Here is a 12,957-nt window from a genome sequence, read left to right on the forward strand (position 1 = left end):
CAAAGTTTAACAGTGCAAGAAGTAATAAATGTTGGAGAGGATGTGGTGAGAAAGGAACTCTTATACATTGTTGGTGAAATTTTAAAATGGTACAACCGTTCTGGAAGGCAGTTCGGTGTTTCCTCAAAAACCTGAACATAGAAATTCCATATGACCCAGCTATTCCACTACTTGAAATATACCTTGAGAATATGAAAACTGAGGCACAAAAGTGGATTTGTACACCAATGTCCATAGCGTTATTCATCATCACAATAACATGGAAACAGCCCAAATATCCAACCACAAATGAATGAATTGAGAAATTATGGTACATTCACACAATGAAATACTATGCAGCATGCAGGAGCAATGACTTTGTAAATTAATACCTAACTTGGGAAGGACTGGAGAGCATTATGTTGTGTGAACTAACTCAGTTCCACAAGGATAATATTGTATAAAACCATTATTGTAGAATGAGTATAAGGATCCAAGAGGCATGGAAGAGGGTAAAAACAGAGGGATGAGGTTGTGCAGGGGGAAAGGGAGATTAATCATGGAGTTGTACAATTTGATGGAGGGGTGAGGGAAATTAGAAGAATCTGTTCTTGAAAACATAATCAAATTTTGTAAATAAACCAGTATAAAAACCAAAGCAAAAAAAGCTGCATGAACTGATGGTAAATATTGTCAGAACCAAAAAGGGGACAGTAACTCCAAACTCATACAACTTTAAATAAAACTATTTTGTCTTTTAGGTACTACAATTCCCATAAAGAAAATGCCCCTTTGTACTATTGGAACATGAAGTATGTCTGAGAATGTATTACTGGTCTTTCTTCACCCTCATTTTTGATGTGTTCTTTCAGGAAATTATTTTCCAATCAGTATCTATAGATTTACATTAGGATAGAAAAGATTTTATTCTTACTCTGTATTTAGTTTAATTTTTAAAAATTATGGTTTGAATGCAAGGTACAGTGTAATTGCTTTTCCATTCAATCTTCATACAGAGTTTGTTTCATGGAATGCTTTAGAGTTCCTATAATGTAACAGCACTCTTCCAAGTTCCTCACAGTGATTCTCATTTCCCTCCAACCTTCCATCTTATCCCTTCTTGCCTTCTGAGCTTTCTCTCTGGGAAACTACTACCCTTATGTTCTTATATGGTTGATTATTTTTAAGGAGTGCCTCTCTAGTGTTATCGTTCATCTCATAAGCATTTCTATTGCTTGAAAGTTGAAACACAGCAGTGAATTTAGTTTCAGCTCAAAGATCACTGAGGGCTAGTGCCTCAGGATTTCACCAATCTTAAGTAGAAATGATTTGCTTTTCAGTTATGATTTTATTTTACTTGGTTTGTTGGGATTCATCTCTCCCTTAAAATAAGAAGTGATTGAATTGGGTCAGTTTCATCTTCAGTGAAAACTACTCATTGCATCAACTCAAAACTGATTAATAACAGATCCTCAAGTGGATTTTCAGATGTTTTAAATCAAATAAGAAGAAATTGTCCATCTTTTACTAAGAGAGCAACTGGTGGATTCAAACTTCTTGCCTTTGGATCAGCAGCACAATTCTTTAAATACCAGATCACCAGAGCTCCCTAATTTACCTTCACACCCCTTTTACTCTTAACCATGACAATCTCTATACCATCTTAGCCAATGCCTTTCCTTTTTATCTTTTCATACCAAAATAGAGGAGGAGGACAACCAGAGAACATGAAAACAGAACACACCAGAGTAGTCCAATCACAAGGTGGTTTTATTGAATTAGTTGCATGTGGAAGAAATTCTTTCCACTAGCAGCAAATGCAGGCATTAGAGTGCAGAATCCAGGGGGAGGAGAGGTGAGTGAAGTTGGGTAGGGGGCCTACAGCCTGGGGCCTAGGTGCTTGGTGGCTGACGTGCAGAGCTCCCCTGGGTCCAGGACGATCTCAGGAGAACTGGACTCCGAGCCTCATATGTGCAAAAGCAGCATTCACATCTCATTCCTCTCTGGAAGAAAGTGGGAGGGGCCGAGAAAGAGGACGGTTCAACATTCAGGGAGAGGCAGCCACCAACACTTAAAATCTTATGAAGAATAGTGTAATACATAATGTACACAAATTTTGCAAGCAAACTAAGGTAAAATTTTAAAAAGAGGGGGGAAACAAAACAAATCACTATTTGAGAAAAAGTATATTTCATAATAAATAAGGAAAAGAAAAAATAATTATCATCTAAGCAATAGCATCTTCCCACCACAAGATAAAGGTAAACAAACCAATTGCAAAATGGGTACAGGATATAACAGACACTTCATCAAAGTAGACAGACATTCAGATGGCAAACATACACATGAAGTAATGTTCAAAATCCCTAGCTCTAAGAGAGATGCAAATCAAAACAACTATGAGATATCATCTCATCCCAGTAAGAATAGCAAAATTTAACAGAACAACAAACAACAAATCCTGGTGAGGTTGTGGAGAAACTGGAACCCTTATTCACTGTTGGTGAGAGTGTAAAATGGTACAACCACTATGGAAGGCAGTATGGAGCTTTCTCAAAAAGTTGGAAATAGAAATACCATTTAACCCAACAATTCCACTACTGGGAATGTACCCTAAAAAGACCAGAACTGCCACCAAAGCAGATATATGCACACCCATGCTTATTACTACTTTGTTCACAATAGCAAAGAGTTGGAAACAACCTAAGGGTCCATCAACAAATGACTGGATAGAGAAGCTGTGGTATAATCACACAATGGAATACTATGCAGCACTGAAAAACAATGAACTATGGGTGACCCTGGAGGACATTACGCTGAGTGAAATCAGTCACAGAAGAACAAATATTGCATAATGCAACTGTTATAAAACAGGATTGACATGGTGGTTGGGGGAAACTTCCATAGGCAATTCGCAGTGGTGTGCTGGCTCCAGTCTTGGGCTCTGACTGTAGAAACAGTCATTCACTTCACACACCTCTTTTTTGTTGTTTGGATTTGTTTGTGCCCAGGAAGCCCACAGCTGTGCAGGCCCCATACTCACAGCTTCTTTTGGCGGAACTCGTCTAGGGCTTTCTTTGCCACGATCTCCATAAAATTAGGCTGATTCCAGTCAACTTCTCTGGGGACTGTCACTTTCATGGGGTCAGAATCAAAGAGCTTCACAACCACCTCAGTGTCACTGGGTTTGGAAGAATCATTCAAGTCAGTCCCTCTGGAAGTCACCTAGAAAAGGGGGAGAGGGCAGCTGAAACGTTACAGCCAAAAGGCACTTGCTCTGCAGAATCAGTTCAAACTATGATATGGAAGTTTTCTTCACTTCTTCATGAAAACCTAGGTAAGTGGCATCAGTCATGCCTATACAACTCAAAACACAGAAATTCCATAAAATTCACAGGCACTTATTTGTAGGTATAAATGTCATACACAGATGACCAGCCTAGGGGAGTAGAGAGAGTGAAAAATGGCCTTCAAGCCACCAGGCTTTATTTCCACAGTCACTGGGCAGGCGTATGATAAGAAAGAATTGTTGTTGCTATGTGCCATCAAGTTACCTGTGAAGAATTGGAAGGAAAAAAAAAATCCAGGCTCCCAGTACTGGAAGCATTTTATCACTGGCAGAAACAATGCCCAATTCATGAGTCCTTCTTCAAGGCACAGGGCAGCAAGCTTTGTGAAAAGCCTGGTAGCCAGGCAGACAAGACCAAATCTGAGTGCTGGTCATTATGAATTATTTAGCCTTTGGCAACCTCACTTACCTTTTTTCTCTGTAAAATGGGATCATCATGGGTTTCCTCCCTGAGCTAGGAAAGCTCACTGTAATAATATATGCAATCTTTTTCTGTCCCTGATATATAATATAGTTAGGCACTGACTCAATAAAACCATAAATGCCCCTGTTAATATCTTGGTCCTATTTTATCACCAAAGAAGTGTCACAGCACCTCCAGAACCCACTTTGGGCATCCTAGATGAATATTAGCCGAAAAGACAATAATAAAGTATTATTATATATGAGTGTTTAGTGTTATATGCTGTTGAGTCAGAACCAACTCATAGCTGACCCTCCAGTGGGTTTTTAGAAGCAGTAAATCACATGAGAGGAGATTACTCATCTTTCTCTCAAGGAACAGCTAGTAGATTTGAACCTCATGTCTTTGGGTTGGCAGTGCAGCTCCTTATCACTAAGCGACCAAGAAATGGTAAAACTTATTGTCACTGATTTGATTCGGATGTGTAGCCACCCTACAGAGCACAATACAACTTCACCATAGGGTTTCTGAGGCTGCAATTTTGGTAGAAGCAAAATGTCAAATCCTTCTCCCAAGGGGCAGCTGGTGAGTTTGAACCTCCAACCTTTCAGTTAGCAGCCAAGTCCTTAAGAACTGTGCCACAAAGATTTCTAAGGAATGGTGGAGAAGAAACACTAGTCACTGTTTTATAGAATCCTAACAAAAATTTTACCAAGGAAGCTGGACCTTGGCATATAGGTTCAATCTAGGTAGAGACCAGGAGAAGGCATGCTTTCAGTCTGCACTGACTGACCGAGAAGACCTGGAGATAGGCTTGGTCTTCATTTTGGGTGTGGTTAGCCAGCTGGGACATCCAGTTAAACTGCTCGTTCAGCTGGCTGAGCAGGGCAGAGGTGTTGGACATCTTCTGCTGGTAGGACTTGAGCAGGTCATCATACTCATTGGTGAATTTCTCAGCAACCTGGAGAGCAGTCTTCAGCTCCTCTCGCAGCTGGGCCTGAGCCGGATTGCTTGCAGAACAGTCTGCACAGAGATTAAAAAGGGGAGAAGATTCAGAAGGCAAATAGGAAGGAGACCATGTATGGGGTCTAAAGCACTGTTGTTCCACAAGGAAATCACCATCTACAGCAAAAGAAAGAGCTTGCTCCAGAAGGCCGATCAACCCTCTGCTTCCTCCAACAAGCAAGTCTTGTTCTGGGGGGAAAAAATACCAACAGAACCACACAATGTGCTTAGCTGTAAAGATTCTTATCTCCCCAGAAGACTGATAAGAGTGTTTTGCTTTCAGAAAGTGAAGAGGACTTACTGCAGATCAAAGATTACAGCCTCTAATGTGGATTGCACCTCAACCTAAGGAAAACAAAAATCTTCACAGCTGAGCCAATAGGCAACATTACAGTAGATGGAGGGAAAAAGCTTAAATCGTTAAGGAAGTCACTTTACCTGGATCCACAACCATGGACATCCATGAGGAAATCCAATGACATATTGCATTGGACAAATATGTTGTCAGGGACCTCTTTACATTGCTTGAAAGCAAGGATGCCACTTTGTTTTTATTATTATTATTTTTTAGATTTTAAAAAAATTTTATTTTTGTATATATACTTGCTTCTAAGATTCTAAATCTTGGAAGTTCCTAGGTCAGGTTCAAGTAAATGAAGGGCTTTTATGAGTAACTTATATTGCCTAGTCCCAAGATACACTGCAAACACAGTTTGAAACAAAATGGGGAAAAGCATCTTTCTAAAGACAGGTTTAAAAACCCTGATGCAGTGAGTTAAGATGTTTCCTTTCTCTGGTAGCAAGGCTGAATATACCTGGCTGCTAGGCCACCACTGACAGGTATAGGCAAGACAACAGGGTAAAGACCGCTGAAAACAAGACCAACCAGTCCACCCTTATAAGTTATTACACCCCTGTAACTTGTATTACAGTACAAGTTTCACAGTTCAAATAACCTGTACTCAAAGGTAAATTTACAAAACCTTTGTAAGTTAGATGTGCTGTCTTAAATGGAATAAATGCCATTGGGAAGCCAGCAGCTCTCCAAGCCTGTGTCACATTTGTTGTTGTTGATTGCCATTGAGTCGAAGTCCACTCACAGTGATTCTATGAACAAAAGACCTAATGCCTTTCCATAGCTATCATAGTTTCTCCAAGTTCATACAGTTTCCAGCGGCATGTGGTTTAGGAAGTGGATGCCACTCCTGCTTCCCAACCTGTGTTACAACTGGGAGTTCCACCAGACACTGTCTACAATGGGAAACCATTGTGGTGTTTGATATCCCTATGGCACAACGTTCAGCATCATAGCAGACCCAAGTTACCTCATACAGCACATTGACAAAGAGTGATGTGCAAAGTGGAAGAATGTTCCTCCAGATATAACAGCACAAGTCTCATTTAGCAGTGGCTAAGTGTTGTCAAGTTGAATATGACTCAGAGTAAACTTTGCACAAAAGACCTGAAATCTGTTCTATAATTAACATCATTTCTGTACATTAATAAGAGTTTGTACAGTTTCCGGAGGCATCTAGTTTAGGAAGTGGATGCCACTCTTGCTTCCCAACATGAATCAACCTGGAAGCTCATCCATCCACTCTACATAATGGGCAACCATTATGGTATTTGACATGAGTCATAAGCGACTCGATGGCACATAACAACAAGAACATGGGATAGTGTTCAGCATCACAGCAACTCCAAGTTGTTCAGCACAGCAAATTGACAAATGATTGCTCTGTCTTTAAAAGAATATTCTTCTAAAATTAATAAAAGGACCCCAGAAACTTCCCACCAAGATTGCCACCAAGATGAGACCGCCACAGATGTCAGCCAGCCAACCAACTACCAGAGACTCCAAGGCCTCAGGCCTCAGGCCAGCCTTCAGAGCTATTGCCTCATTTAAGATGTGTCAAAGACTGTTTGCTATTAGGCCACAGAGAACAGCATTAAGTCCAATATATGTCGATCCATGTTCAAGTATCTTGTTATAATTTCAATAGGTACTATGTTTTCCTTGACCATATCATCTGGGTCATGATTTTTCTTCTTGGAGCCTTATATTCCTCTTCTCTCAACAGCTGGTGTCTCCATCAGTTTTCCTCAATTACACCAGGGTACGAAACCAAGGGTGCCACTTTAAAGACCAAGAGGTGCCTGACCTAAGTCATGGTATTTTTAATTGCTTCATTTGCTTATGAAAGTTAGACAATGAAGAAGGAAGACTAAAGAAGAACTGATGTCTTTGAATTGTGGTCTTAGCAAAGAATATTGCATGTACCACAGAATGCCAAACTGGAAGGGAAGCCAGAGCGCTACTTAAAAGCAAGGACAGTGGAGGCATTGTCTCAGTAACATACTTTGGACAGTCTATCAGGAAAGGCCAGTCCTTGAAAAAGGACATAATGCTTGGAAATTGGAAAAGTAGAGGATCAGTGAATGAGAGGAAGATCCTTAAAGAAATGAACTAATACAATGACTGCAACATGGGTTTAAGTACAGAACAGAGGTTGTGAGGATGATGCCACATTGAGCAGTGATCTGTTCTGATTTACAAAGGACAGATGCAAATACAGGCACCTAGACAACACCTAACAGCAACCATCGACAATTTGCTTGAGCCTCTTATAGCACTAGTATTACTTTGCAGTGACTTCTAAAATTACAAGAATGAGGCTAGGAATATTTAACTAGACTCCCAAGGTCTGCCCCAGCAACCCCAACATATTATGTAACCACTAAACCACAAGATTGATAAGATCTTTTCAAGAGAAGCAATTAACTCTTTCTAAGTATGGGTTCCTATGTACCAGGAGGTATTCTAAATACTTTTACATCCGTTCTCTCAAAGTAAGAATTTAGTCAATGTTCAGATGTAATAAAATTGAAGGAACAGATGAAGTAAAATATTTCCCCTGTATAGAGATCCAACCAATCAGATAAATATAGCCGGGATGCTAAGTTCCCACTACCTGTTACTAGGGTGTCCAGGGGCTGCAAGAGGTCCTAGCAGGAAGGACAGCACGATGGTCAAGAGTAAATCAACAACCTGTCTGAATTCCAGCTGTCCTACTTGGGAATGAGATAATCTTGAAAAGGAATCTTTCTATAACTCAGTTTCCTCATCTGTGCAACAGAGACAGTATCTGTTCCTAGTTCATAATGTTGTTGCAAGGAAAGGAGTATGTTTCTGAAATGTTTAGAACAATACCTGTTACGTAGTATTTGCTAAACAAAATGCGTATTGTCTCTCTAAAATCCTATGACTTTCAGGGAAACATAAGGATGTCTACTACGCTTGTCCCACCACCTGCCTGTTAGTAGCTGTACAGTGGGGCCTGCACATGGCTGAGATGCTGGGGGCTACTTCATCATCACTTCAAACACCAGCAGAGTCACTCATGATGGACAGGCTTCAGCGGAGCTTTCAGACTAAAGTAGACCCTGAAGAAAGGTGTGATAATATACTTCTGGTAACTCAAACTCAACAATCATTGCCATTAAGTTGGTGTTGATCTTCCAGTGGGTTTTCAGAGGCTGGGGCAGATTGCTCATCTTTGTCTCTCAAAGTCGCTGGTGAATTTGAACTGCCTGCCTTTGAGTTGACAGTATAACTCCTTACCACTAGGCCACCAGAGCGAACCAGTGAGAACTCTATGAAGCACAAGGGGATATTATTGCCACAGTGATGGAAGGCAAGCCCAGCTGGAAGATGAGGCACTCAAAACACACAATGGCCACTGACGGACTTGAGCATCGCCCTGACTGGGAAGACGGCACCTCGCTCTGTGGGACACGAAGTCACCATGAGTCAGAACCTACGAGGTGGAAACTTGTAATAATAAGAGCTATGCTTGGGGCTTAGGAAAGGAGTAAAGAAAATCCAGGGATGAAGACTTTAACACAAAATAAGCACAGCAATGAAGCTATAGGTTATCTGCTTACTGTGTACCAAGTGATGTGCTAGCAAGCCCATGCTGTTTCAGACCACAGGGATGTGGGGACAATCCTGCATTTTAACCTCTCTAAATATTAAAAACAAAACAACCAAGCAAAACCCATTTGCTGTCAAGTAGACTCTGTACCATAGCAACCTCACGTCTCTCAGAGTAGACCTATATTTCATAATGGGTCTGTTTCCCCCTTTTTTTATCCCCGTCCTTGTGGTTCTGTGTGTTGGTTTCTTTTCCATAGGCCTTTCTTCCAATGTGCCCCTGGGTAGGCTTGAACCACCAACCTTTCAGTTAGGAGCTGAACGAGTTAACACTGGCATCCATTACAAAAGACTCCAACCCCATTGCACAGATGAGGAAGTCGGGCCGTATGAGCCTCAGCTCTTGCTCATGCTGCCCGCCACAGCCACAAAACAGAGCTGGAATCTGAACTCCCACAGCTCCCAGGGGGAAATGGAGACCCAGCGACACAGGTGACAGGGGGGAGCTTCGATCTGGCCTCTCCACATACCCACTGACAAGATCTCCCGGCACTTTGCACACTGGTTCTTCATCTTCAGGCAGCCAGTGGAGTTGCGGCGTATCTCTCGGCACACGAGGCGAGTGTCATTGTTTTCTGGAGACAGAAAAGGCAAGAGGCCATCACGATGGGAGGTTCAGCAGCACAGAGACACGTCATACCTATTTCTCTGAACCCTTCCACACTAGACTTTTCAGAGAGTTCTGTGGTCAGAACAGACTGGAATTTAGGAGGTAACCTTTGACCACAAGTCCCTGTAGAATGGCCAGGAAGTGGCCCAGGTCAGGGATTGCACAGGACAGAGTGTATGGTGCCCTGGGGACAGTGCGCCTCCAGGCTATGTTCATTGGGCTCCCTCAGCTGGGATGACCACCCTCCCACCCTCTCTATCCAACGAAGCCTCCCTTCCTCCACACACCCATAACTGTTCACACTTAAAATTGGCAGAATATATTTTGCTCTGCATTCTATCTGGTTCATTTCTCTCCTCCTAGCTAGTTAAAGCACACAGACAGCTCCATGTGCAACAAGGAGTTGGTTCCTACCCCTTCCTGTGAAGAAGAAGACATCTTTCAAACCTGTATGAAATTCGTCCATCGTGTGGTAGCGGGAGATATTTATGGCCTGCTGAGCCTGCTGTATCAGGTCAGAGAAAGACTGGAACAAGTCCTGGAAGTTCAGACGTTCATCAGTGAAGAAAGGCATCGTGTCTCGGACCACACGGGATTTCGGATAGAAGAAGTGTGTCCTCGGGAAAGTGTCATGGAAGAAGCTGAAGGGAGAGTGGAAGAAAGGCCTTGGGGGCTCGAGCCTGAAGAACCTGTTCTGGAATAACTCATCCATCACTCTGGAAAACTGGTTAAAGCCCCCCTCCATGGCATTCATTATATGGGTCTGCTGCTGATCACTCTCCAGCAAGCTGTCAACACGGTCGCCATCCATCCAGAGGTAGAAGGGAGAGGCTTGATTCAGGAACTCTTCAAGCTGTGAGAGCCAAAACAAGCCACACTTAGTAGAGACCCTTGAAGGTTACAGGCCCCAGTGTCTCCCTTTGTGAGATGGACCAAGGCTTGCGCCTCAGTGTATCTCCGTCTCCTCAAACCACATAGAAAGTGGCTAATGGCCCAGCTGGAACTGGTGTCCAGGTGTCCACACTGTCAGGTCAATGCCAATACCCTTCCATTCTCCCTCTACCAACGGAGAAGAGCTCAGAGACACACAAGTCCTGCCACTTCAGACTAGTCCACTATCACCTATGGCTAGAAGTGAGACTTACCTAGTTGGCTGAAGGTCCCTGTGCCTTCAGAGAATGGCAAATTTTATATCTGTATGCTAGCCAGCATGGTAAAATTAATTTGAGGGCCATAGGTAGAAACAAGGTCAGTTAATGTACTAAAAATACTCAAATCTCTTCTTCCTTGTGCCTGCATGAGCACAGGGCTCTGCTAGAGTTTGAAACCACCTGTTATGTTATCAAGTTAATATAACTGGTATGAATGTTTTTGCTCCATGTTTTTGTACTGAGAGCAGGCATTACTGAGTAACTTCAGGCCCATGTTTAGTCAGTCCTGAGCAATCTGGCCTGTGAGATGAAGTCTATTCACCTGAACTACTAAGCTGAGAGGAAAAATAAAGTCTACCTCTTTGCTGACTGTGGCTTCTCCGAACAATGGCCTGGGGCTGAGGTTAGAGCTGAGGAAGCATTAGTTCACACACTTACCTCAGGTCTTCCTTAGACAGCACTGCTTTAATCTCCCATAGAGGGAGACCAGAAATTAAAAGGGGACTCGGTTAAGGGTAGAGGCTGAAGTCTTCGATCTCCTAACCCCCAGTCAGAGCCCGGCTGTGCCTTTCACCTGGTGGCCAACAGCAGGGGAGCCGCTCCTGCAGATGCGAGTGTAGAACTTCATGCAGGTGTGTTTCAGACAGGGCTTACAATCCTCCCACAGGGCCATGATGGTATCATTGCACATCTCCGGGGATGCCTTCAGCTTCATTTCCGTATCCCTGGTCACCTTTAAGGCATCCTACAGGAAGACACGGCCTGGTTTAATCATTGGAAAACCACCCTCCAAGCCTAGGCAAAGTTTCCCCCAATTTCACCAACGTAGTATGTTGATCCTTACTCTTATCTGGAATAAAGTTTTCTTTCCGTTCTTTCACTCTCTCACTTGCTCATTCATTGCCCTTGAATCAGAACCAACTCATAGTAGACACTTTTGGTTTTTCAGAGGCTGTAAACCAAATGGGAGGAGACTGCACATCTTTCTCCTTTGGAGCAGTTTCCTATGTACCATGCCAGTGTTGTTGTTGTGGATTGCCATTGAGTTGAGCATAACTCACAGCGACCTTATGAACAAAAGGCCTTTCTATAACTATCATCATTTATCAAAGTTCTTAGAGTTTCCAGAGGCATGTTATTTACGAAGTGGATGCCACTAGAGTCCCCTTTTCCTTTATTTGCCTCCCTGGAACTTCCCCCTCAAACAACCATAAACATTCTCGCATCCTCCCAGTCCCAGCTGCTCCCTAAAGGCTTTTCTAACTCTTACAGCTCATATGCATCTCTCCTTTCTCTAATTTACTGCATTTGCAGTCCTAACTGCAGAATCTCTCATTATATCTAATTGTCTATTCTCAAATTCTGGTGTTTAAGTAGAGTTGTTGCATTGAGTTGATAAAGTGAGCAACCGTAGGGAGATAGGCACTCAGAATAATCGCTTGAAATAATCACTTTCTTATTTGAGGTCCAAAAGGCAGCATTTGCCCAAAGACAATATTCAGAAGGCAGGAAGAGTTAGGAAAGAAGTAATGGAAAAAGAAACACAGGGAGGAGGTAGAATGAGTGTTTTTACACTGTGAGAATTACAATCAATAACATAAAGTGTACATATATTATTGAATAAACAAGTGATCTGTTTTGTAAGCCTTCACATTTTCACTATAAAAAATTTTGAGTTTGTTTTTTGGTGGTTTGTTTATTGTGTTTTGTTGGGGTTTTTTTTAAAAAAAAAAAATCTATCCCAAGGAATTCCTGCAATAAAAGAGAAAATCCTTATGGCTAAGGATATTTGTTACAGTGCTGATTTATGGCAAAAAAAAAATACTAGAATCCACTTAAGACACTCAAAATTAGAGCTCAGGAAAACTGTAGTACAACACAAAGGATCAGTAACCGCACCATCCAAGGAATTTTTATATAAGAAACATATTATAGAATAAGTTTAATATATATGCATTTTTAGTGTTAAAAATGAATAATTTTGAATATCGCCACTGTAAAAAAAACCACACAAAAGGGGGTTAAAGCTAGTAAGAAGTGCTTCAAATGTTAATAGTGACTTGTCCTTTGGTGAAAAGGATAATGGGGAAAATCTTTTCTACTTTTCTATAGTAAAAGCTCTGTAAATGAGTGTGTTTTGAGAAAATATTGACTGTCCATACCCCAGAGCAAAGCTACACTATGAATACGTGACTCAGGGGAGCTGGAGTTCTTCACTGTCCTCTTCTTGCTCCCCCTGTTCCATGCTCAGGACAGATTCTAGATCTTTTATGGACCCAAGACTCAGTATCAACCACATACTCACTTCCTGCCTCTGTGGTCCATATAGTCCTCAACTAAGAAGTAAAGAAATCTTCCAAATTTGATATGGTTTGTAATACTCTGAGAGGTTGCCGAACAGCAAACACTGAGGGTAACTATAAAACTCTGGGAACACGAGTCAACCAAAAAAAAAAAAAAAAAAAA

General features: G+C 41.8%; 1 protein-coding gene and 1 pseudogene across 1 annotated transcript in view; both read right to left on the reverse strand.

Moving 5' to 3' along the window:
• Positions 1-3,018: 3,018 nt before the first annotated feature.
• CLU (clusterin) overlaps positions 3,019-12,957 on the reverse strand; it is a 15,575-nt gene continuing 5,636 nt past the window's right edge. The window contains exons 3-7 of the mRNA XM_006884924.1: positions 11,066-11,236; positions 9,788-10,193; positions 9,201-9,305; positions 4,525-4,754; positions 3,019-3,204 (exon numbers count right to left, since the gene is read on the reverse strand). Of these exons, the coding sequence (XP_006884986.1) occupies positions 3,019-3,204; positions 4,525-4,754; positions 9,201-9,305; positions 9,788-10,193; positions 11,066-11,236 (1,098 nt within the window). The remainder of the gene's footprint in view (positions 3,205-4,524; positions 4,755-9,200; positions 9,306-9,787; positions 10,194-11,065; positions 11,237-12,957) is intronic.
• Positions 5,354-8,493, reverse strand: LOC102864832 (annotated as a pseudogene).

Source organism: Elephantulus edwardii, unplaced genomic scaffold (assembly GCF_000299155.1).
Source record: "Elephantulus edwardii isolate Elephantulus edwardi_28Jun2011 unplaced genomic scaffold, EleEdw1.0 scaffold00038, whole genome shotgun sequence".
In the NCBI taxonomy this organism is placed as follows: domain Eukaryota; kingdom Metazoa; phylum Chordata; class Mammalia; order Macroscelidea; family Macroscelididae; genus Elephantulus; species Elephantulus edwardii.